The sequence below is a fragment of the Acinonyx jubatus genome, chromosome D2 (genome assembly GCF_027475565.1).
Source record: "Acinonyx jubatus isolate Ajub_Pintada_27869175 chromosome D2, VMU_Ajub_asm_v1.0, whole genome shotgun sequence".
Classification (NCBI taxonomy): domain Eukaryota; kingdom Metazoa; phylum Chordata; class Mammalia; order Carnivora; family Felidae; genus Acinonyx; species Acinonyx jubatus.
Window position 1 is genome coordinate 27087400 of NC_069393.1, and position 27206 is coordinate 27114605.

General features: G+C 34.6%; 1 protein-coding gene across 6 annotated transcripts in view; it reads right to left on the reverse strand.

Annotated features, from left to right (window-relative positions):
* Positions 1–27206, reverse strand: part of CTNNA3 (catenin alpha 3) — a 1731503-nt gene that overhangs the window by 822724 nt on the left and 881573 nt on the right. Inside the window, exon 1 of one of the 6 annotated variants that reach the window (XM_053207656.1) lies at positions 10264–11834. The exons of the other annotated variants lie outside the window; for them this stretch is intronic. Coding sequence (XP_053063631.1) covers positions 10264–10302 — 39 coding nt within the window. The 5' untranslated portion in view covers positions 10303–11834. Of the gene's footprint in view, positions 1–10263; positions 11835–27206 lie in introns of those variants that run through there. 6 annotated transcript variants of the gene reach the window in all.

Here is a 27206-nt window from a genome sequence, read left to right on the forward strand (position 1 = left end):
TATTTTCTGCACAACACAACCACAACTCAGGAACTTTTCCCCTATTAAAAAACTCATTTTGCACTTTTGATCTCTCCTACGTTTCTGATCATGGACTTCTTTTAAGACTCAACTAAATTATTGAATTTTACATGAAGCTTTTTTTTAATCTTCTCAGTTGAAATTCATTACTTCCATGATACTGTCTTATATTTTTATACTTCTTTTATAACACTTTGTTCAATAAACAATTCAATCTATTCAATACTTCTTTATTCTTCATTGTCTACTAAATACCAGGCACCATACAAGAACCAATGATACATTAGACCTAATGCCTGCCTTTGAGGAGCACACATGTCATGCTAGAAACAGACATAAACACAACATTTAATAGAGGTATCCAGGGTAACCCATGGATCAATGGGAGCAGCACGCCCATTAAGAATGAGGGAAAGATTCCTGAGGAGGTAACAGTTGAATACTGCAAGGCAGGTAGCAGTAAACCAGGAGAAGATAAAAGAGAAGGCCATTCTAGGTGGACAGAGACAGAGACAGCAAAGGCAAAAGTCTTTAAAGAGTGTATGGTAACTAGCATAAAATGTATGAGGGGAAACCAGATCCTGGAGGTTTTTGCCACATTAAGAAATAAGGTTGATCTCATAGACCACTAGGAGTCACAGAAGTTAAGCCAGTGAATGACACAGAACATTATTCAAATACATCAATCTGGCTGGAGTCTGCACAATTTATTTAAAGAGATTAAGGACAAGGACAGGCAGAGGAGTTAGACAGTTGCAGCAACAGTGCACAGAAAGAGGAAAAGTGTTAAATAAATTCACTGGCAGTCAGGATGAAGAAAACGAACAGATTTAAGGACTCTGAGTAAATCGGGTAAGATGATGACTGGTAGATGCCGGGGGTGGGTGAAGAAAAGAGGACAATGTAGGCTGGTGTCCAGGTTTCTGTAGGTGATGATGGTGTTGAACTGGTCATTTTCAAGGGAAATCCAGGTCAATACAAGGATAATGATATCAGTTTGGGAACTGCTGAAGGGCCTATGAGGAGCTCATTTCTTTAGTATTCATCCTTCGGTGAACTGCTTACCTGCATGCATCTCTCTCACTAGACTGTATCATCCTTGAGGGAGAGAAACTTCTCACATATAATTTGTCCCTCATAACATCTAGCACAGTGCTTTGCACAGAGTAGAAGCTCAAAAGTTATTTCTTGAATAAATAGAGAAAAGAAAGACTAGATAAAGTTAATCTTTGGCAAATTCCATAACATCCCTGGGCCTTAATTTCCACACCCATAAAATGAAGACTTGCCCCAAATTGTTCCTTTATTCCTTTCTAATTTTAAAATTCTGTTGAAAGGGCCATGTTCTCTAAAAAAGCAGAATTACAGAATAATATATTACTTTTATTGTACAATGTTTTTCATAAGCAACTGTTGAAAATGTGTTGGAAACAAGGCATAATACAAATCTGTAATGATACAAATAAAAGGAGACATTTGAACTAGGAAGGTCATGATGTTGACCTCAAAAAAACTATGAAGCTTCAAATACTAAGGGATATGAAAGGATATTAAAGCAAATGAAAATTTATCTAATTCATAATCAAATGAAAATGTTATCAGTGCAGAGAGGAACCTTGTGCGGAATTTAAACATCAAAAAAAATGTTTTTGTTGTTGTTTTTTATTTTTTTCTTTTTTCTTTTTTAAATGTGTGCCATCGTATTCAACCTTTTAAAATGACACATTTCCCTTTAAATGGGAAATCTTCATCTCATGGTAAAGATGAAATATAATGCCTTTAATTTAGTTCTTCTCTGCAGAAATAGCTTTAAAAATATTTTATGCTTAACACTTAGCAGAGGCACAGATTCTAGTCCACTTTTTTCAGGCATGAAAGACAGACAAACAGACAAGCATAAAAAATGAAATCTATTCTAGAATGCCACTCTACTGAATGGCATGTCAGGAAAACATCCTGACAGGGTAGACTAAAAAATATTTCTGAAACAAAGTCTGTGGCATAAGACTAAAACTAAAACAAACAAAGAAAAATTAACTTTGAGACTTGAAATGAGGTTTTTTAAAAATAACTTTATCAAGGACACAGGTTAAAGACTGCACAAGTATCTTGAACTTTTATATTGTTGGGGAAGTAAAATGCCACCCCGTGCAAAGCCTGCTGGGTGGACTGAGAATCAGTGAGAGGGAACCAGCTAAGTACTTTACATTTATTGTCTGGAATGCCATTCACAATAACTGTTCACATATTTGCATATGAAGACATTGAAGGCTCCGTTAATTTAAATATCTTAATGTAGTAAGTGGTAGGATCAAATTGAGCTGTGTCTAATCTGAGGCTTTATCCACCATACTGTAACGACTTGAATGAGCTGTAACTTAAACCCGAATTAATATTTTATGTAAATTATAGAAATTTGTTTCTTAAAAATAATGAGCAGAATAATATAGAAGTTTGTGGAGACAGTTAAAATTGTGTTTGATTCTGTGCTCTAAGATCATTTGACAGCTATGTGTCCTGAGCCAAATTACTTAATTTTTCTAACTCTTAGCTTCCTTACCTTATAAAAATAGATAAAATACAGTAATTATATTATAGAACTATTATCAGACACTACGAGATGAAGGATATTCAAATTCTGGCAAGTAGTAAAGGCTCAAGAAATGTTAGCAGTTATTATTATACCTACCAATAGTGTCACCATTGTTACTAATGCTTGCATTTTCTGAACTACACCAGTTGGCTGTTTTCCTTATTCTTTTCCAAACACTAAGCTTTTATCCGCGAATGTCCTGATGATCACTCCTTGTTCAAAATTCGTACCTCATAACTCGAAACAGTTTAAGCACCTCATCTTCTATTTCATCTTTTCTGACTTTCCTCAGTAAAAAATAAAGCATTAAAAATTAAAACCTCCTTGGGTGCCTAGGTGGCTCAGTCTGTTAAGCATCCAACTCAGGTGATGATCTCATGGTTCATGAGATTGAGCCCCGCATTGGGCTCTGCAATGATAGTGCAGCAGGCAGAGCCTGCTTGGGATTCTATATCTGCCCCTCCCCCCTCGCAAGCGTGCAGGCACACACTCGCTCTCTCAAAATAAATAAATGAACATAAAAAAGAAAAAGAAAACCCTGTCATTTGCATTTCTACAATTTTCCCTACACTTTTCAATCATAATGTTTGCAAAATGTCTTGTCACCTTCTATTTACACTCTGCCTCATCTTTTTTAATTTTTTAATTTTTTTAATGTTTATTTATTTTTGAGAGAGAGAGAGAGAGAGAAAGAGAGAGAGAGAGAGGCAGAGCGAGCAGGGAAGAGGCAGAGAGAAAGGGAGACACAGAATCTGAGGCAGGCTCCAGGCTCTGAGCTCTCAGCACAGAGACCCTCACGGGGCTCAGACTCAAACTTGAACTCAGGAGCTCAGGAGCTGTGAGATCATGACCTGAGCCAAAGTCAGACGCCCAACCGACTGAGCCACCCAGGCACCCCTGCCTCATCTTCTAAATTGTCAAGTCTTAACTCTAATCTTAGGATCTACTGCAGTGTTCTGCACTCAGCTAATGGCTATAGATAAAATAAATAAATGAAGAAATGGTTAACTACATTTTTATTGATAGTAAATAATATTCAAATAGTTTTATTTACATGTTTATATTTTAACAAAAGTAACTAATATTCACCCTGTTAGCTGTCATATGCTGTATCCAATCAGTATTTTTATTCAGAGATCATTGTCATTATTCCCTACAAGAAGTCTAACATAAACTTGGCATGAGAATGAAATTTAATCTGTAGATCAGAAAATGAGAGCTCTGAAATAAGCTCCCTGGGTGACCTTAACCGAGTTGAATCACCTCTCTTGTCCTTAGTCTCTGCATCTGTAAAAGGAGGCCATTGCAGTAACTGATCTCTGGATTCAGAGTCCCTCCTGGCTCTAAGAGCATGTTCTCTGTTGATGTATACAGTCTAGTGCACCTCTAGTCTAGTACTGAGAACAGGACACTGCCTCCTGTTGCATGTGTCCTCGGACCAGAGATGCTTATGGACACACACTAAACATGAAAGAGATATTCATGGGTTTGCACTACAATAAAAGTCAAATTGTTTTACTGGTGATGTTACTAACCAATCTTAAATCTCAGGGATGGATATAAACCACGGCCTTCTCTTTTAAAGATATTGCCTTGGAAAATCAGTCACACATACATGCAAGTACAGATGCAAAGATCCACTGCAGTGACCGATAAGTAACTTGGCAAGAGACTGAAGAGTCAGGAGAAACCTCAGACTCTATTTCCCACTGGCTCTTTCACTATTTCCACCTCAAGCTATTCTGTTTTGTGATAGCTTGCCTCAATCCCTTCCTCCCATTTCCCTCCCTCTTCTTTCCCTTCTTGTCCTTGCTGCAAGCCCAACAAACTCTGGAACCAACACTGGTCTTAATAGGGAGAAATTGAAAAGATGGAGTTTATTAATTTCAGTGATTCAGCATTAAACTAAACTTGCTATGACCCCTGTTCTAATGGGTTTCAAATTTTGCCAGCTCCTAGGTCAGTGACTGTTTCTATAAATCATGCTATGATTACTATTAAATAAAGGGAATATATTCAAAATTGAAGGTTTTACTTAGGTTCAGGGCAGGATCCAAAGATATTGTGTACATTAATGCTTTCTAAATTCCCATCTCAGGACTCATAAGGTAAAAATGCAATCATACAGATAATTGAGTTATTTATTTATGAGAGTTGTCCTTTAATCTGAGCGTTTTCACTTTTTGTGTTAAACTTTTGTTGTTATTTCTTTTATAAAATGATGGCTTTATTTAATGGTACAGTATCTTTTATTTTTATACTATTTTTGACATAACAAAATAATAGAAAACCTGTCAGCTTCACAGGTTTTGTCTCTGTGTGTGAGAGAGAGTGTACCTTCTTTGTTGTTTCTGTTTGCATAAATCATAGCTTTGGGGATTAATGGTTTAAAGCAAAGAAATAAGTCTGCCTCATCACAATCAAAATTGACTAAATCAGTCAGTTGTGGTATTGGTATACAAACAGATTAAAATAATGTCTCTTCTTTTGAAATTTGACTTATTGTCTCGGCTGTTCAGGACATTTTATATCAATTGCGTTGCATTTAAAATAACATTTGTGTTAAATTGCCATTAAAAGTAGAATAGGATCAGATAGATATTCTTCGAATCTTAGTTCCAAGACTAATTAACAAAGTGACCACATGCTAGTTAGGTAGGCTAAGCGTCAGCCTCCGCATCTATATGAAGATGACAATACCTGTTTGAGGAGTTGTGTGAGTTAAACAAAATAAATGTACATAGACATGCAAGGCCGCAACTGCCTTACTACTGACATTTAATAAATTCTCATTATTATTAGCAATACAAACAGTTATCTGTAAGATCACTGGGGGTATAGAGCAGAAATTAGTTTTATTCACTGCTATATTTCCAGCAGTGGTTGGCTGTATCAGATGCTCCATATTTTTTTGATTTGAATAATTTCAAAAAATGACTGAACTGATAGATGAATTAATGAACATATGAAACACCATACAGACCTATTTAGGAGGATTTGCCATGGTCATCAGAAAGACTGTAGAGATCATGTTACTGAGTCATTGACAATAGCATAATCTTCACAGGAGTCAATGTAGACAAAAATATAGAGAGCCAGCCAGGCCCAAGTTCACAAGTCCTCTTATTTCAATTAATGGTTAAATTGCACATCATGTCTTTACTGACATTTCATTTTCCAAAATCTCTTTATTGAGTCATTGTCAAAGGTTATTTCAGAAGGTGGTCTGGCTCATTCTAGAAATCTTTTTGATTTTGTGATGCTTGACCCAGAAGCCAGCTTCAGGAGACTGCCTACCAATAAAGAAAACAGGCTTGATGCTAATATAAGGGCATCTGTAAGAAAGTAGAACATGATATTTTATGCTGTCAATTATACCTTGAGTTCTTATGGCAAATATCTTTTTTTATCATATTAAAAGCCACTGCCAGAGTCTAATAAGTAATGACATGGCATTAAACACATAGTCCAAACAAATACTTTTCCATCTTTTAAAAGGAACAACTGTACTCTAGCAATTTTTCTGTCTCTACAATGCTTTGGGAGGTAGAGTATTAAAACAATACTGATCTCATTAAAATTTTATCTTGTCATTTCTACAGTTTCTTAAGTATAATTCTTATTCTTTTTATTTCCTGAGCCAGGTTTTCACAGTTTAATTATACTCAATATGTCAAACTTCAGCCAACAGTGAGCTTTATGTAGTTTATTATAGACCGTCTAACAAAGTGTTTCTGTGGCCCATACATACAAAATATAAACCAGATAGATTTCCACTATTCTAATTATTGTTTTCACTTTCACCATTAACTGTACCTGTACCTTGCAGACATGTTTATTTTTAATACTATAAAATAAAAATACAACAGATTTATTCTTTAATGATCAAAATAAACACTTTCTGTCATTGTTATCTTCAATTAGAACTTTCAAGGTTCATAAGTCAAAGAGTCAGATACTGTAGCAAGGATAAAACTTAAATAAAGATAGGTGTTACACTTTAAAGATATGAATGGAGCTAGAGATTATTATGCTAAGCAAAATAAGTCAGAGAAAGGCAAATACCATATGATTTCACTCATATGTAGAATTTAAGAAACAAAACAGACAAACATAGGGGAAATAAAAAAAAGAGAGGGAGGCAAACCACAAAAGAGACTCTTAATGGTAGAGAACAAACGGAGGGTGGCTGGAGGGGAGGTGGGCAGGGGAATGGGCTAATGGGTGATGGATATTAAGGAGGGCTATTGTGATGAGTACTGGGTATTATATGTAAGTGATGAATCATTAAATTCTACTCCTGCAAGTAACATATAGTGTTACACTATATGTTAACTAGCTAGAATTTAAATAAAAACATGAAACATTAAAAAAATAGTTTGCACTTTAAAGAAACTTGGCATATGAAAATTTTTCCTTCAAAATACATTAGCAGGTAATAATTTTCTTTACAGTTGAAATTTCTTTACCAATAATATGATATAAATAGAGCAAGTCCTCTTAGCCTACTGAAAATAATTTTTGTTATAAAACTTGATTTGTGTATACATCTTTAACAGAGAATAATCTCATAAGCATAATCGAAATTCTATGCAGTCAAAACAAATATTGACCTACATGGTGTAACTGAAGAAGAACCAGTGACTCCTGCTTGAAAATATTCTCTTCCTCCCCACACTCCTACCTCCAGACCCTACACAATAAATAAAATTTTCCATTCTCCTTTCATTTAAAATATTTAGCTTTAACTAACGCATCAAGATGCACATAGGGAATTTCACACTGATGTGCCAGACCAAGATAACGATTTTCAAAAGAAATAATTAAAAGCCAGTTACAGGACTCTGAAACCTCAAATCTATAATGAAGATATAAAGGTGAAAATGTGTGGAGACTGGGGAAGATTTTATAGAAAGAATTTATATGAACAAAGCTAATTTAGGATTCCCATCCTCCTCCCTACATCCTTACCCACATAAGTCTGATAAAAGAGACTTCAGTGGGACCATTTAGAAAGTATGGTGTGAATCCCTGGCAGCTGAGATTCAGTGGGTAGGTGTAAACTCTATCTTGAGAAATCTGATGAGAGGTGGCTGGCTAGTTGCTGATGAATAACCAGAAGTGACTGAATTCCAATGTCTGAACATTTTCCATGCTCTAGATATGAGCCTCATGCAACACAAAACTGGTCTGGGGTCGTCTTGGTTTTTTTCCCAAGACCATGGTTTTTTTTTCTTAATCTTAAATCTACCTAGGTTAGTAAATAATGAGGAGTTATAGAAACTGCTGGATTTTGAGAATAAGCTGTCAGTTGTGGGAGAATCTACCACTCATATCAAGTGAATTACAGGTAAAATGTGGACCTCCAAGGAGGTCATGAAATTACCCATGCCTACTTTTCCATTTGCCCCTCCAGATCCACTCACCATCCCTTTCACCACACCCTCTGCCCCTGCAGCCTAGATTTCATACAGATACTCCCTTGTTCCCTGTTTTCAAGTGGATTTGGACAATAAGAGTCATAAGAGGGTGGGAGGGGAGTAAGGGTAAGGTATTTATCTTCTTATTGCTACTCTGAGGGGTTGCTCTAAGTTGACCATGTTTCTCTCTTGAAGACCACAACACTTGTCAGGCAGACTTCTCCATAAAGAGACCCTCTTAGGTCCAGGAACCACTCCCTCACTTGTTCCTTCAGGCCTAGATATGGGTGGGCTCCTTACAGTTGCTATGCTTCATCCCTTGTTGATCCCCCAAACTTGTCCACATCTATGTAAATAAGCCCTTTAATACATTTTCCTCAAATTACCAGCTTGACATACCCTGTTTTCTCTTGCTGAGACCCTAACTGACACAGTAAGTCTTGGGGGAAAGTCAGTTTTCAACACACAGGGAGCCAGTAATAGCTTTGCTATTCCCCTTACCTCTCCTCTTTCCCCTTGCTTCATGCCAGAAAAGGGGGGTGGGAGAAAAAGCCAATGACTTCTCTTCCTCAACTATTGATTTCCTACCTGCAATGGGCCCAAACTGTGGGAAATTTGGGCCCAATTTAAATCAAAATACACGTTTGGACAATTACATTCTAACTACTGATTAGAAAAAGAAAGTGACACAAAACACCTAAGATAACTAAAAAAAAAAATGTTTGACATTTCTTTATTTTTCTTCCAGGATTAGGTGAAGAATTTACTATACTGTATAAAATTAAAGGGATAGTGGGGAAGGTGACTGGGTGACTCAGTCGGTTAAGCTTCTGACTCTTGATTTCAGCTCAGGTCATGATCTCATGGTTGATGGGTTTTAGCCCATGTAGGGCTCTGCCTGCTCGGGATTCTCTCTCTCTCCCCCTCTCTCTGCCCCTCCCCTGCTCGTGTGTGTGTGTGTGTGTGTGTGTGTGTGTGTGTGTGTGATGGAATATTACTCAGCCATAAAAAAGATGAGATCTTGCCACCCTTTGGCAACATACATGAACCTAGAGGGTTTTCTGCTACGTGAAATAAGTCAAACAGAGAAATACAAATATTAAATGATTTTAATTATATGTGTACTCTAAAAAAACAAAACAAATAAACAAACAAATAAAAAGCAGAAACAGACCCATAAATACAGAAAACAAACTGATGGCTGCCAGAGGGGAGGTGTATAGAGGGATGGGCAAAATGGGTGAAAGGGAGTGGGAGATATAGCTTTCCAGTTATGGAATGAGTAAGTCACAGGAATAAAAGGTACAGCACAGGGAATACAGTCAATGATACTGTAATAGCCTTGTATGCTGACAGAAGGTCGACACACTTGTGGTGAGCACAGCATAATGCATAGACTTACCAAATCACTACAATGTACACCTGAAACCAATGTAACATTACATGTCAACTAGACTTCAATTGAAAGGAAAAAAAGTGACAGTGAGAGATAAAAAATATAATAATGATATTTTACTTGCTTTTTGAACATCCTAGTTATTTGAGTTTTAAACTCCAAAAGCTGCCATGGAAGCATCCACATGTTGGAAATCTTATTGGGAAGGAATAGTAGGAAGAAGGGGATTTGTTAAGAAATACACCAAATATTGACAATTCTCAGAGACCAAGCATCAGGGTGGTGTTTAAGTCAGGCAACGGGAAGGGAAGCCATCAAAACAGATAAGACCTGAGGGCAGTGACTCCAACTTAGAGTGGTATCCCAGACTCACTTAGCACTCTGCTAACAGAATGAATCATGCAAATTTACAATTCACAATGCGACTTCAAAGAAAATCCTTCTATACTCAAATTGATAGTTCTAAGACTAATTCCAGATACATCTAAATTGTCTTCATTCATTGATGCAGAGAAAAAAAATCTCTACTCAATGAGTCAGAGAAGTGGGTTTAAGTCTTAACTTTTCCACTTACTGGATGTGTAAACATGGGTAAATCACATAGTGTCTATGGGTCTCAGTTTTCTCTTCTGTAAAAGAGGGTAAAGGAACAGACTTCTTGGGGTCCCTTCCAGATCTGATCTCCATCTATCGAACAGTACTACTGGAGATACTTACTGCCTTCTGGCTGTATTTCCCTACAAGAAAGAACATTTTTGTTTTATTTCTTAAGGAGAAAATACTAGTGGAGGAATATTTTGAGTTCATTGGTCCCTCAAAGTGGAGCAACTTACCTGGTGAGTGAGGTTGGACATAAGTTGGGGAGGACTCATTTATAGCCCTCTCTTGTGGGTTTCTCTCTCTTTCCTTCTCTGGCTTGTCACTCCCTCCGTGGCAGAATGTAAATTCTCAAGGAAGTGCTGAACAATCTTTAATTTAGGAAAGAAGGAATAGGAACCCATTTTAGGACCAAGCCTAGTCTCCTTGTCTAGTTTTGTTAGTTCTAATCCCCCTTGAAGGGATGAGAGGCAAGTGACAGGCCACAAGGAAAGCACAAAAGTAGGCAGACCCTGGAGGCAAAAGATATTCTCATTCTCTATACGATCAGCAAGATTTAAAATGAAATATCATTTGGCCTTTGGCACATGTCATAAATGCATCTGCTACCACATCCTTTCAAAAATGCAAACATAGGGAGTGATTCTTCTACAGACCACTAGTACACAGAGATTTCTAAGGTCTTTCAGTAAAATTTAATCAATGCTATCAAACAGAGCCCTGAAAATATCCATGCATCTTAGAGGTAAAACTAAATACTGTATATTCAAAAGGGAGACTATAAAATAACCATTTGAAATGTGGCTATAATTCCAAATAAATCACTGCCACTATTTTACCATCTCTTCAGGCGATTTATACATCACTCTTGATCTTACGTTTGCAAGGCAAACTAGGTAACACCTTGGGTTCATTATTATTTGGTACCAAAAAAAAAAAAAAACAAGTAAATTTAATTTAATTAATTATATCATCTAATTTTGGTCAAGAGGGGTGCAGTCTTACATGTTAGTTTTTTTGTTTGTTTAATGACCACTGCTCTTCTTCCCAAGGGTCAAGTTTCCCCTTAACTGAGGCTGTGCAAACTGGCCTCCCCAGCAGAAGAGACAGATATCTTGGGAGTCATAAACCAAGTCTCTCTGAGCTGGGGTGATTTGGACGTGGTGTTATATATCAGTTCCAGACGTCAGGGAAGACTGATAAAGCAGCACCGAGCTCCCAATGAAGCACAGCTGAGTTGCAGGAGATTGCTGTGATGATAATCGCCAGAACAAACCATAAATTCTGGACTCAGAATTAGGAATGGCCTGTAAACATCAAATAATGGGTGTCTAAATTGAAAATGAAACTATCTGTTGCCTGTAATATTTCTTGCAGTGTGGCTTAGAGAGTCAGTAAGTAAGAGACAGGCATGATCCTTTTCAATGTCTGCTGTTAGAAAGCTGAGGATATTAACTCCTCCTTCCATCATCCTCAGGGAAACAGCTAAATGAACTAGCTAGAAATCATGGGTCATAAAATACAGATATAACATTATGCAGTAAGAACATTACAGGTTAACAAAAAAAATACAGAAACACACAAATATTGCATTTGAAGAACCATACTAGCAATCATTGAAAGAATGAACTCAAACAACTGCCCTGGGCCAGTCTTTCACAGTCACCTATATATAAAAAACCAAAACTTGATTTTCTTGCACCTGATTGTAAGGAGGTGTCAGTCAATTTGGTGTGAACCTAGATTACACAACTATTTTAAGGATATGGAAGTTGAGGGATCCTGGATAATTACAGATGGGTACAGTTGAAGCTGGGCTATAAATATAAGAAATGTTTAAGTACTTTATTAAGTAGGTAAGAATCATATGTAACAAGCACATTTTTAGTTCAGTGGGATACTTTATAAACAACAAGTGTGTTAATTAGTACAAGCATGTGAAAAAATAATTTTTTCTACCATTTTATAAGTAAAACATCTTTTCACTGTATTTATATGCTTACTAAAACTTTGTTCTTATGAAAAAACTAAAGTCAATATTTATGGATTAAAGGCATCTAAATTCACAAAAATGCACTATTCCTCCTGCTAAATCAATGTAAGCGTACAATCCATTTAACAAGATTTTAATTTTTATGACTTATGGAAGAACAGAATTCTGTTCTGTGAGTTCTGATACTATAGACAGAATACTATAACAGAATTTTGTTATAGTACTATACTATACTATACTATACTATACTATACTATACTATACAGTACTATACTATATACAGTACTATACTATAACAGAATTCTGATTCTTGTGAGTTCTTGATACTATAATTAAGTGGAATATTTTCTGTATTGATAAGACTAATATTGAGCATGAAGCAGTAAATGGTAATGTGGGGTGGGAGTAAAGGCAGTGTTGCTGAAAATATCTGGCAAGCAGGCGTGTGTGGGCACCACACTTCAGCACGGGCATAAGTACTCAGGTGCTAGAGACAGCAGGGTTAGGGGCTGTGGTCTATCAGTTGCAAGTATCCACATATTTAAGTAATCAGTGTTCTGGTATGTGTAGGATGCTGAATGTTAGCTTGGTAGCACTTGCTGCTGGGAAAGTGAAAAGATATTAAAACTGATACCTAGAAATTGCAAGTCATACCTGGTGACCTTTTTTTTTTTTTAGTTTTTTTTTTTAATTTATTTTCAGAGAGAGAGAGAGAGAGTGAGAGAGAACAAGTGGGCGAGGGGCAAAGAGAGAGGGGTACGGAGGATTCAAAGAGGGCTCTGTGCTGACAACAGAGAGCCCGATGCAGGGCTTGAACTCATGAACTGTGAGATCATGACCTGAGATCATGACCTGAGCCGAAGGTGGATGCTTAACCCACTGAGCCACCCAGGTACCCCACAGTGATTCTTTATTAAGCATTGTGCCTTAATTAGGCAGTGTCTCTATCTAATATATATATATATATATATATATATATATATATATATATATACACACACATATATGTACATATATATACACACATGTACATATATATATGTAAGAATATGTATATATACACATGTGTATATATACATGTGTATATATGTGTGTATATACATGTGTGTATATATACATTGTATATATATACATATATACATATGTGTATATATGTATATATGTGTATGTGTGTGTGTGTGTGTGTGTGTGTGTATTCTCTATCCCCACCTCTATAACCCTACAGGCTGGGAATACTCAAGTTAAAGAGAAAGTAAGCTTATAGACAAAAACATCATTCCTGAATTAACAATAAAATCATATGTGACCAATATTTTCCGGAGTATATAGAAAAGAAAAGCAGAGGCTAAAATATACCAAAAACATAACAACAATAATATCAAGTGTTAATAGTTTACTTATAATGTACCAAGCACCCTATTAAATAATTATTTTCTATTTTGGGGATAAGCAAACTGAGGCTCAGAGGAGCAAACTGTTCCTCATAACACAGAGCTAGCATATGATGAAATCAAGCTTATGGCTAGGTACACCTGAACCTTAAGATTTTTATTGCTATGTTACATTGCTCCTATATTGCTAAAAACTTGGTTCTAAAATGTATCTTCCAGTTATTAGATTAGCATATATTAACTTAAAAGTGCTCAGGTACAAAAAAGCAATATCCCAGCAAAGAAAATGCAGGCAAGAGCAGTATGAGACACAAAAGGGGACCATCGGGCAATGGAAGAAGAGGCACAGACTCATCCAGAACATGGTAATTTCTTAGCATCCTTGGTACAGAGGAACTTGCTTAATATCAAAGAACCACTGTAGAGTGGTTTATGTGATGTCACAATTAATGTACAATAAAATATATATTATTCTCATCTTAGGGAATATGATTGGTCACCTAGTCAAATAATTTTATTGTGCTAATAGAATTTGAACCAAAGGACATTTATATGTTCAAAACCAAACCCTGACCTTGCCACCCAGACTTGATCTCTTCACCACCAGCTATGAAGGGCCATACAATGGGAACCCAGATACCACTGGAATTCCTCCTTCTCCCTCAAGTAGCTCATCAAGGCTTTTCATTTATACTGCTGGATCCATTTATTTTTCTCTTCACCACCACTATCTTAATCCATTATTGCCTGGGCTACAGTCACCATTCTCTGGTCTACCTGTAACTTTTCACCTTCCCAATCTCCTAGCCAATGCACTCTCCACCCCATAGTGCAATTATAAAATAAATAAATAATTAAAAATCCTCTTCATGTCACGTCCTTCTCTTTAAAACCCATCAGTGGTTTCACTTCAAAGGATTTAAAACATGGGCCCAATCCTTACATCCTAAATCTCCTAAGATCTTACATCCTAAAGCCGTGATTTGGCCTTTGCCTAACCATCTCTCCAGCTCCATCTCAGGCCACCTCTTTACTATTTGTGTTCCAACTATGAAGGCTTTCCAGTTTCTTAAATATTCATTCCCTCAGTCTCCACAGGGCTCTCTTCATGCTGATCTCTCAACTCGGAATTCCCTTCCCTCTCCTCACCTCCTATAATCCTATTCTGGTTATTTCCTACTCATTCTTACCATCTCAATTCCAATGCTGCTTCTGCAGGAAGCCTTCCTAGTCTCACAGCTCTTGTAAATGCTTATTACAGATTATAATTATAAATCCATTTTTGTGATTAATTGATCCATGTGTATCTCTCCCAATAAGTAGCTGGAAATATTAAGAGGGCAAAGGCCTGAGTAACTTCTGTTCACTACTTTCTCCCCAGCACTAGGTATATATATATGCCTAACACTTACACTCTGAAATAATTATTATTGAATAAGTTAATGAATTAATTGCTTACATTTAAATGGATACTGGGCATTGTTTAATGTTTATTTATTCATTTTGAGAGAGAGAGAGAAAGAAAGTGAGAGAGTGAGGACAAATGGGGAAGGACACAGAGAGAGAGAATCCTAAGCAGGCTCTGCACTGTCAGCACAGATCCTGATGAGGGGCTCAATCTCATGACTATGTGATCATGACCTGAGCCAAAATCAAGAGTTGGATGCTGAACCGACTGAGCCATCCTGGCGCCCCAGATATTGGGTATTTTTATGAAAATATTAGGACTCGATGGACCTTATTACTATCAAGATTTTCTTGCCAAAGTAATACTCTGTAAAAAATACTGTCTTCTCAATGCTTAATTCTTTATCAGTGGGCATTGAGAACCATTATAAATGTGTACATGTTTAATTTATACAACTGCAAAATATATAAGATTTCACTGGGAAGAAGGCACATCATATGAGTGAATAACAATACTTCTTTAGGACTATTTTGTAAAATAATTTTAAAAGACTGGTAATGTTATACTTACAAATTATCAACTAAGATGACACATTTACCAATTGCATTTATTTCACCAATTGTCTGAGTAGCTTCAATGTACCAAATGCTGATTTAAAATATCTCATTTTCTTAAAATATATATATATATATGTATACACACACACACACACACACACACACACAACTTCCTTCAACATTTAGCTTATAAAGGAATTACCTTTTTGTGAAAAGGGGTAATTTACATTTGGTCTTGTGTCGAGGTTAAAAAAGGTACTTTAAATCAATAATCATTTATAATAACAACTATTATCACAGTGTCTATTAATATTCCTCATAGTCCATTATTTTCAATGTATGGCTCAGCATCAATAATTCATATAAAACATAATTTTAAGTATTCCAGAACAGTGTTTTCTCAAATTTAAAGTGCATAAGATTCTCCCGGAGATACTATTAAAATGTATATTCTGATTCTTTAGGTCTAGGTGGGGTCTGAAATTCTCATTACTAACAAGTCCCAGGTGATACTGATACAGGAAGTCCATGAACCATACTTTGAGTAGTAAGGATAAAAAACAAACCAAATACTCATATCTAAATCCTACAGTGTTCAGATACCCAACATTTTCTGCTCTTTTTCTTTTTGCTTTCTATTCTCTCACACATACATAATTGATTTAAGGTTATCAATGCCAAACCCTCAGAAGTCAATCACCACTTGGTAACCTATCCCACCTATCTGTTTTTGAAATATCAAAATCTATCCTGCAGTAGTATTAAGCAAAGTTATGAAAGATAGCATCAGGAGTAATTATAATATTTTAGAACAAATTTCAAAAAATTGTATAGTCTCCAAGCCTGGGCAGGAGTTTGCCTAAAAGTCATTCTATACAGATAATTTCTTTTTTAGAGGTTCACAGGAGTATTGAAAAGTTTCAGCTGTTGCTTTTCATTGACCAACAGAATACAAAAAACAAAGGAAACTTAGTAAATATGTACAGAAATTACTTAATTTTATAGAGGTGGAAACTAAGTCAGAAACTCACCAAATTTAAACAGCTAGTGAAAGATAGAACTGATATGAGTTAGGTTTATAATCTGCCAATTTTAGATACTGAATGGTAATCCAGTTATATAGTATTTTTATAATTTGAAATTCCTACCATGAAACTGGCTGGCAGCAATTTTTAGCCCAAACTAAACTTGTCTAAATCACAATCACCTAATTCTCCAATATCTACTGTACATCAAGAACTCTGCTATTCTCTGTATATGGTTTTTTCTACTTCAGTAGCCATACAATTTCTTTCGCTATTTTATATAGTAATCCAATAGTTCTATATATACATAACTCAGTGCTCATCATGCCCCATCACCTATTTCATATATCCCCCACCTACCTCCCCTCTGCTATCAGTTTCTTCTCTATAGTTAAGAGTCTGTTTCTTGGTTTTGCCTGTCTCTTTTTCTCCTTTGCTCATTTGTTTTGTTCCTTAAATTCCACATAGGAGTGAAATCACATGGTATTTGTCTTTCTCTGGCTGCCTTATTTTGTTTAGCATTATACTCTTTAGCTCCATCCTTGTTGTTTCAATTAGAAAGGTTTCATTCTTTTGTAAGGGTGGATAATATTCTATTGCATATGTATATGTATATCTTCTTTACCAATTCATCTTTCAGTGGACACTTGGGCTGCTTCCATAATTTTGGCTATTGTAAATAATGCCATTATAAACATAGGGGTACATATATTCTTTTCAATTCTTTTTTTTTGGAAGGCAAATACCCAGTAGTGGGATTACTGGATCATCGGACAGTTCTGCTTTTAATTTTTGAGGAATCTCCATACTGTTTCCCACAGTGGCTGCACCAGTTAGCATTCCCACCAACAGTGTATAAGGGTTCCCTTTTCTTCACATCCTTGCCAACACTTGTATTTTGTGTTTTTTATTTTAGCCATTCTGACAGGTGTGAGGTGAGATTTCACTGCAGTTCTGATTTGTATTTCTCTGATGATAAGTGATGTTGAGCAGCTTTGTGGGGTGTCTGTTGGCCATCTGCATAGATTCTTTGGAGAAATGTCTGTTCATGTCTTCTGCCCATTTTTTAATTCAATTATTTTTTGGTTGTTGAGTTGTATACGTTCTTTATATACTTTGGATACTAATCCTTTATCAGATATGTCATTTGCAAATATCTTCTCCCATTCAGTAGGTTGTCTTTTAGTTTTGTTGATTGTTTCTGTCACATTGGAGAAGTTTTACTATTTTATTTTATTTTTAATTTTTTAATGTTTATTTATTTATTTTTGAGAGAGAGAGAGAGACAGAGCACGAGCAGGGGAGGGGCAGAGAGAGAGGGAGACAAAGAATCTGAAACAGGTTCCAGGCTCCCAGCTGTCAGCACAGAGCCAGGTGCGGGGCTCAAACTCACAAACCATAAGATCATGACCTGAGCCAAATCCCGACGCTCAACCCACTGAGCCACCCAGGTGCCCCAAAGCTTTTTTATTTTAATGTAGTCCTAATAGTTTAGTTTTGCTTTTGTTTCCACTGCCTCAGGACCCATATCTAGAAAAATGTTGCTGTGGCCAATATCAGAGAAATTACTGCCTGTGCTCTCTTCAAGGATTTTTATGGTCTTTAATCCGTTTGAGTTTATTTTTGTGTATGGTGTAAGTTTAATTCTTTTGCATGTAGCTGTTCAGTTTTCCCAACAGCATTTGTTGGAGAAACTGTTTTTTCCCTTGCCTCTTTTCTTGAAGATTAATTGACCATACAATCATGGGTTTGTTTCTGGGCTTTCTGTCCTCCTCTACTAATCTATGTATCTATTTTTGTGCCAGTACCATACTGTTTTGATCACTACAACTTTGTAGTAAAACTTGAAATTATTATTTACATTTAAATGAAGTAGATATAGCTTCAGATATATTTAAAACATTATGAGTGGTAGAGTTCATATTCTTTATATTATACTACACACTAAATATTTTAATGTTTCAGTGATTTTTAACTTTTTTATTATAACATCCTTTGAACTTGTGTTATTATTTAGATGTCTATTAAACAGGCTCATGACATCTGCTCTGTTGATGTGTCAGTATAGTAATATTTCTGCAACTACATAAAGAGCATTTCTATTTATTCCCTGTATTGGGATCACATTCTTAACCTTTACCCCTACTGGAGTTCTAACATGCTGGTTCTCATATAAGACATTAGTCACAAGTACATTAATATACACAAGCAAGTTTGGAATTTGAGCCACTAAAAATCAAAGTATCCCACTCACCTTCTGTTGAGGCAGCCATTTAATTGCAGGCTAGTATATTTTAATACTAAGCATTTAAGATCAAACTATCTGGCCAGAAATAGATCCTGAAAAACCTGGTTAAAGCAAATTAGACCATGGTTTAGAAGGGCACAGAGACAGCATGGTAAGAGAACCAGAAATGTAGAGAAGATCCCATAAATCTCTAATCAAATGCTTCAATTTTTAAGCCTTAAACAACAACCAGTTGGGAAAATGTCATGAATCAAAATCAAGTATTAAGCAAGTCTAAAAGCACTCTGAAAGACTAGTAAATATTAACAATGGATGGATGAATGAAGGAATAAATAAATAAAATAAAACTCAGCTGTATCCAAAAGCACAAAAGCTTCTGAGTCCATGAGGCATGTGACAAAATAAACTGATCTCAGCAGGATGATCTAGCCATCACTTTCCAACAGTGTCAATGCTTTAACATAGACCACACATACTCTGAATTATCTACATTTTTCATTATTATCACTTTTATTATCCTTCAGCATTATCTTTTTGCTTCTGCATTTCGTCTTTAAACACATGACTAACTATTCTTTGGGTTTAGAGTCTGTTGACACAATTTGAAAAACAAAAAACCTGGAATTAGTGAAGAGCTTGTTAATTTGTTATTTCCTACTGAATAGCAAGAGCAGAAAAGTCCATTTGTTGACCACCAAGGTGCCTCAAATGATTGTTGTTTTCTTTATTTCCAGTATTTATTCCCAATTTTTGAGACTCAGCTAAAGTCCCATAGCAGAAGAGGCATATTTCTTGAAGCTGGGAAGTAATTTAAATACACCACTGAATACTAGTATGGTGGCAAAATACCTTCAGCTAGGTGGTGGTTAAATTATGTTTCCCAGGATAGCAATCCTGCATTTATACCACACTAGCAGCCCCACAAAGATACAGTTCACTGCCTCAATGGATTCAGCAATAAAAAGGAACACATTTAAATACTAAAGCCATTGTGCATGAATAAATGGCAAAATAAAGGAAACCCTTTAAGTGCTTTCCAGCAGTTTAACCCAGAACCATTCAATTTCCCTTTATTTGTTCCCCTCAATAACTTTTTTCCCTAGGTAAAGCTGGGAGAGCACAGGGCCATTGTGACCTTGAATTTGGTACAAGGCCAATAATACATATTGACACTGTCAATAGCTATATATCTGTGATTTTCCTGTTTTAAAGGAGAATTTTTTTAAGGGAAAACCATGGGTTTAGGGCTTGCTCTTCTAAAGTTTCTATGATTGTCCTTATCTGAGACCTTAGGTTATTTATTTCAGCTCAATTAGGAGAGACAGAGTTAAGCTCATGGAACAAGGAAAGTAAGTTAAGCTGAAAATTAACATAACAATTATTTGCATGTGTAAAATTTCATAATAATTTCACATATATCACCTTATTTAATATTCCCTTCAATCTTATAATGTCAACAAGCCAGATATTAGAGCACTTGTAAATTATTATAGATTCATTAAGATATGTACTTCAACTGGCCTTTGATATACATTTTGCCACAAAAAAACTGTCAACACTGTACAAGTTACTGTTATCCACTTTCTTCTTGATAGGTTTGGTAATTAGCTCAGCAGAGATGAGTTACCCACTTTGCAGGTTGGAACTTTCAAAAACTTGCTGTGTCTCCATCGTCAATGAAGAATTAAAGCTTGGAAATACCAAATCTCATTATTTCATTTAGCTAGCACATATTACTCAGTCTGTGCTAAGTTTTCAATAAAAATACCCATGAACACATACTTTAAAAAGTTGATAACTAATAACAATACTGATAACTATGTCTCACAGTTAACCTATGTTTAGAAGAATTGAATACCGTTATTTAGAATCAGTTCAGTGTTTTAAAGAGTGAACTGATTTAAAGGTCAATTAAGGAAAATTAGACAATAATAGTACAGGCAGTGTTTAGATAAGGAAAACAATTGTGAAAATGGTATAAGAATGATGGAAGTTTAGGTAACTCATTTCAGGTACAACTATTGTAGGCAGGGAAAGCGTTGTCTATCCCAATTCTGATCAGTGGCTCTATTTACAACTAGTTTGAAATTCCACATCTCAGAAAATATTGACTAGAAAATGAAGGGAACTAGAGATAATGCATTGCATTCTAGGAGCTGAAGTCCAAACAAGTAAACTTCAATAAGTAGAGTAGTTCTACAAAAAGATTCTAAAATCAGTGTGGAGTGAATATGGTAGTATTTTGCTGTATACTTCATCTGATTAATGTCTCAGAAAGCCAAAAAGTAGGAATAAACAATCATATTTCTGGCCTGTTAAGCCATATTAAATAAAAGCCTGCTAGACATCCGCAGTTGTTCTTTAAACCATATGCATTAATCTGTCATGCCTCTATAGATCTGAAGGATGATTCAGCTAGCTAAACAAAACAAAATGTATAACCAAATAGAGCAGAATTATATATATACACACACACACACACACACACACACACACACACACACATATATATATACACACACACACGTATATATACATATATATGTATACAGAAGTAATATATATATATATATATGTATGTGTGTGTGTGTGTGTGTGTGTATATATATATATATATATATATATATATATATATATACTGTTTCTTACTAAACACAAATCCATGAGAGAGGTTTCCTTATTCATAGAATAAAAAGGAAAGGGGAAAAATGCATGGTTTAAAAATTACAAAGAGGACCTTAAAGCAAGCTTTGACAGAACCAAAGTCATCTGCCAATAATTTAACCCACTGTTAGGATAAAATTCAACGCCCTTAAAGGAAGACTAAAATAATCTAGAGCCTCTAAAATATGTAATCCACAATGTTTTTACAACAAAAATTAAGTAGGCCTATTTAGAGCAACAAAAGGCCTAATGGTGGTCCCAAAAAGAGAATATAGAGAGAAAGAGACCAAGGCAATATTAAAAAAAAATACTGGCTGAGAATTTTACAAGTTCTTAAATTCTGACAAAAGGAAAAAAAAAAAAAACCACAGATTCAAGTATCTCAGTGACCCCAACCAGGATAAACATTTTCCTTGAGGAAAACAGAACCAGTTTAATTACACCAGCGTGAAATACAAATAATATCTTAAAAGCAACCAGAGAAAAAATAGTCATTACTTTTAGGAAAACAATAATATGCATGTTGTCTGCCTTCCTAATAGAAGCTGTGGAAACTAAACAGCACTTAAATGACAATTTTAAGAGCTAAAAGAAAAAAAAATCTTGCAAATCTAGAATTCAATATCCAGAAAAAATGTCCTTCAAAATTAAGTAAAAAAGACATTCTAAGATAAACAAAAGCTAAGGTAATTTAATTCTAGATGTCACACACTATAGGAAATATCCAACAATGGTGTTTGGGTAAAGTTGCATCATCAATATTCTTGGTGGCACAGATCCCAATATTGTGTTGAAAAACATACATACAAATGACTCTAAAATAAAAGGATATTTAGAAGAATTAGATTCTCAATGTTAAGAGTAAAAACCTAGCCCATGCATTCTGCTTGTATTTTCCTCTTTGTTGTTTATACAATAGTGATAAATGTTTAAGAAATGCTAAATTACTCAAAAGGGCTCCTTCAATCAATATAACATAAAAAACATAAGTGATAGGGGCATGTGGATGGCTCAGTCAGTTAAGCGTCCGACTTCAGTTCAGGTCATGAACTCACACGGTTCATGGGTTCAAGCCCCAAGGTGGGCTTTGTGCTGACAGCTCAAAACCTGGAGCCTGCTTCTAATTCTGTCTCCCTCTCTCTCTGTTCCTCCCCTGGTCACACTCTCTCTGTCTCTCAAAAATAAAGATTAAAAAAATAATAATAAAGAAGTATAAGTGATAAAGGAAGCACGATCTCATAGATCATCTGGCTTAGTGGTATGTAAATTAATATAGCTTACTATTGAAAAAGTAGACAATCATCAAAAAAATATTTCAAAATTATCTTAATTAAATCCTCTATGGATTTAACTTATCCTGTATAGATTTATACATAAACTTTTACAAGGTCTATATACTACATAATCCTCAGGCTCTGAAACTATGTCAGAATATGAAAAATTTGGAAATTTTTAAATTACTATAATATTATATATAATTCTGTCTATGTAATTTAAAATTTTCAATAAAATGGATAGCTTTATGAAAAAATGACCAAATTAATTTAAGATAGATGATCTGAATAGGCTAATTAATAAAGTAGCCAGAAGATTTTCAAATAATTTCAAATAGACTTAAGTTCAGGTTGCTTAATGGGTGAGTTATGTGTCAAGGAATAAGTATTTTTTTAAGATTCTCATATAATATAAATTATTCCAGAACAAATAAAAGTGGAGAAGCATCTCAATCCATTTTACTTTCTAGTAAATCTTATTTTTTAAAATTTGACAAAAATAGCACCAAAAAAAAGCAAAAAAAGACATAGTAGATCTCATCTATGAAAACAAAAGCAAAATATTACTAAATAAAATATAATCATATTTCTCACACACAAATTCAATCTGTATGTATGTATCCAAATGAAATAAACTCTACTAGTGAGTTCTATCAAAAATTTTTAAAAGTCATATTAATCTTAAAAATATAGGAAAAAGGAATATTGTCCAACTCATTAATGATGCCAACATAATCTTAATACCAAAACCATACTAAGGCATTAACAAGATAAAATTATAGACCAATTTCCTTCATACTTACGCATGCAGAAAATTTTAACAAAATATTAGCAGATCACATTCACCATTACAGAAAAAGAATAATACACTTTAGCCAAGTAAGCTTTATCTCAGGAAAGCAAGGTTTGTTTAATATTCATAAATTATTATCATTCACTAAGTTAAAATAAAGGCAAATAATTATATGATCGTTTAAATATATGAAGAAAAACACACTTGATAAAATTCAACACCAACTCATGAAAAAACAAATCTCAGCAAACTAGGAACAGAAATGAATTTCTTCAACCAAAGATAATTCTATAGCTAATATCAAATGTTTTTTCTTCTAAGATTTTAATTAAGACAAGACTGTCCATTTTCCACATCTCTATTCAACATTATGCTGGAGGTCCCAGTCAACAAATGAGGCAAGAAAAATAACTAAAAGACATAACAAATATAAAGGAAGAGAAAAACTGTCTCAGACAACATGATTCATAGACATGATTAGTATACATAGAAAAATCACCAAAAAATCTATTACTGAATTATTAGAACTAGTAACTTTTGGCTGAATGATCAATTTGAAACAATCAAGTACAAGTGTATTTACTAGCAATGAACAAATTGAAAATGGAATTAAAAACAATGCCCTTTGAAATAGTATCAAAAATCATAAAACACACAAGGATAAATGTAACCAAAACAGTGCAGAAGTTTATACTGAAAACTACAAAATATTTGAGACAAAGTAAAGAGTCTTAAATAAATGGATAACTATCAGTAACACATATGTTGGAAAAGTAAATATTCTTACATTGCCAAACCTACCAAAACTAATCTATAATCTAAAATCTTTTAATGTATCCTCAATCAAAATCTTACCAGGATTTATTGTAGAAACTGGCTAGCTGATTCTAAAATTTATATGGAAATGCAAAAAATCTAGAATAGACAACAGAATCTCAAACAACAGCAAAGTTGGAAGAAAACAGTGACTGACTTCAAGATTTTCTATAAAGGTACAGTAACCAAGAAAAGTGTAAAAGGATAGATATATAAATAAATAAAACAGAAAAGAGATTCCAGAAATAGACCTGCATTTATACAGTCAATGCAATTTTTGCAATGTCTCCAGAGGAATCAATGGGAAAAGTAAGTTTTCAATAAATGGAATTGTAACAACTAAGCATCTATATTTTTAAAAAGTTAACTTCAATTACTTTCTTATACCATGCACAAAAATTAGTCTAAAATGGGTTATAACTGTAAAACCCAGGACAAGAAAGCTTTGTGAAGAAAACATAATATAATGTATTTGCAACCTTGCAAAAGGCAAAATTTCTTGGACATGATAATATAAAAAAATGACATTTTAGATTGTTCTTAAAAAGACACTTAATATGAATGGGGACATCAAAAGTTGGGAGAACATTTATAATACACACATGTAACAAAATACCTGTAGAAATAATTTATAACCTCTTCAACACAATAAAAGGACAAATAAAAACAATAAAAGTGGATGAAATCATTTTCAAACAGATATTTGACAAAAGAAGATATACAAATGATCAATAAACACATCAAAAACTATACCAAGTATCATTATGGACCTGAATACCATCTCAACATCCATGAAAATGTCTAAAATTAAAAAGAAGGACCACACCAAATGCTGGCAACTATGTTATAATATATATAATATATTTTATATATTATAACAATATACATTATATCTATGATCAGACAACCCCACTCAGTATGTATCCAAATGAAATAAACATATATATTGACAAAAAAGAATTGTACAAAAATATTCATAGTCATTTTAATCATTATAGCCCCAAACAGGAAACAGCTCAAATCTCCACCAGCATAAGACTGGTTAAATTTCTAGTATATTCACTCAAAGGAATACTACTGGATAATTAAAAGGTTCAAACTGTTTTTTATTAAAATTTTAAATACAACTCCAGTATAGTTATCATTCAGTGTTATATTAGTTTCAGGTGTACAATGTAGTGATTCGACATTTCCACACATTACCCAGTGCTTATCATGATTAATGTACTCCTTAATCTGAATTCCAAATCCCCCATCCCCACCCAGCTCCCCTCTTGTAACCATCAGTTTGTTCTCTGTAGTTAAGAATCTGTTTCCTGGTTTCTCTCTCTCTCTCTCTCTCTCTCTCTCTCTCTCTCTCTCTCTCTTTCTTTTTGCTTATTCTGCCTCTTAAATTCCACTTATGAGGGAGATCATATGGTATTTGTCTTTCTCTGATTGATTTATTTCATTTAGCATTATACTCTCTAGCTCCATCCATGTTGTTGCAAATGGCAAGATTTCATTCTTTTGCATGGCTGAATAATATCCATCATATATATGTACCACATCTTCTTTGTCCATTCATCTGTTGATGGACACTTGGGCTGCTTCCATAATTTGACTATTGTAAGTAATGCTATAATAAACATAGGGGTGCATGTACCCCTTTGAATTAGTGTTTTTGTATTTTTTTCATAAATACCCAATTGATTGATTCCTGAATTGTAGAGTAGTTCTATTTTTAAGTTTTTGAGGAACATCCAAACTCTTTTCTACAGTGGTTGCACCAGTTTTCATTCCCATAAAAGGTCCAAAGTATTGATATAGTCATCAATAAGGAGGAATACCAAAATATTTTGGTGTGTGAAAAAAGCCTTACTTTTACACTTATATGAAACTCTAAACTGGGCAAAACTAGTCTACAGTAAAAGAAATCTGAGCCTGAGGCAATGTGACATGTAGCATGTTACTGACAAGGGGGCGGAATGAACTTAATGGCATATCGTAAATATTTTGTATCTGTATTCTATATCTTGTTAGGAATGTGAGTTACACTAGTGTATGCATTTTCAAAACACAAAAAACTGTAATATGTAACATTTCAACATTTAATTTAAATATGCTTCATTTAAAAAAATTTGTTGCAATTATTTGTATATTCTCACAATACATAATTCACCTTTGTTTTTGTTTTCAAGCAGAGAGATTATTAGTTCATTTTGGTTTGGTTCTAGCTTTCCACTCTTCCTGTCTCTAACTTTCACATTTTACAATCCACTAACATCAATGGCTTATAATTCCCTAAACATACATTTGCATATGAATTCTGTCCCCTTGGAATGTCCTTTCCCTCCTTCAACTACAGAGCTTCCACTTGTAAATTCGAAGACTCTGCATTGAGTTCACTTTCTCTCTTCCACTCCTTTGGAGAAGTTAGTATCTTTGGAAACACAAAGTAATATCTTACACTTCTGTCCAATTCTGCATCTTATATCAACTTTTATCCCTGCACACTGAAGAAGTTATTTGTATGTCTCTTTCACCATATATAATCCTTAAAGGAAGGGACCATATCTATAGCACATATTATGTTGTAGCAACAGCCACAAACATTAACCATTTGTTGAATAGATACTTTGCACCTAGCACATAGACAAACACCTTTCATAATATCTCATTTAATTTTCAGCACAATTCTCATTTTACAGATGATCAAATTGAGGCATACAGAAGGTGTGCTACATCAACAGTAACAACACTAGCATACGGAATAACGTTAAGTTTTCAACTAAGGTGTCTTTGTTTCCAAATATCATGCCCTAATCACTAACTAGGATTAACTACTTCCCAAATAGTCTGTGGAAAAATAATAGGCATTAAATAATGATTGCACTGAACTGGCCAAAAAGTTGTATCTTCCTTATGCCACTGATAAACTAAAGCCAGGAAATCAAAGATGTCAGATTTTTGTTTGTTTTAAAAATGGAAATGTGCATATATTGTTTTTCTTTCTCATCTGTTGCTACTG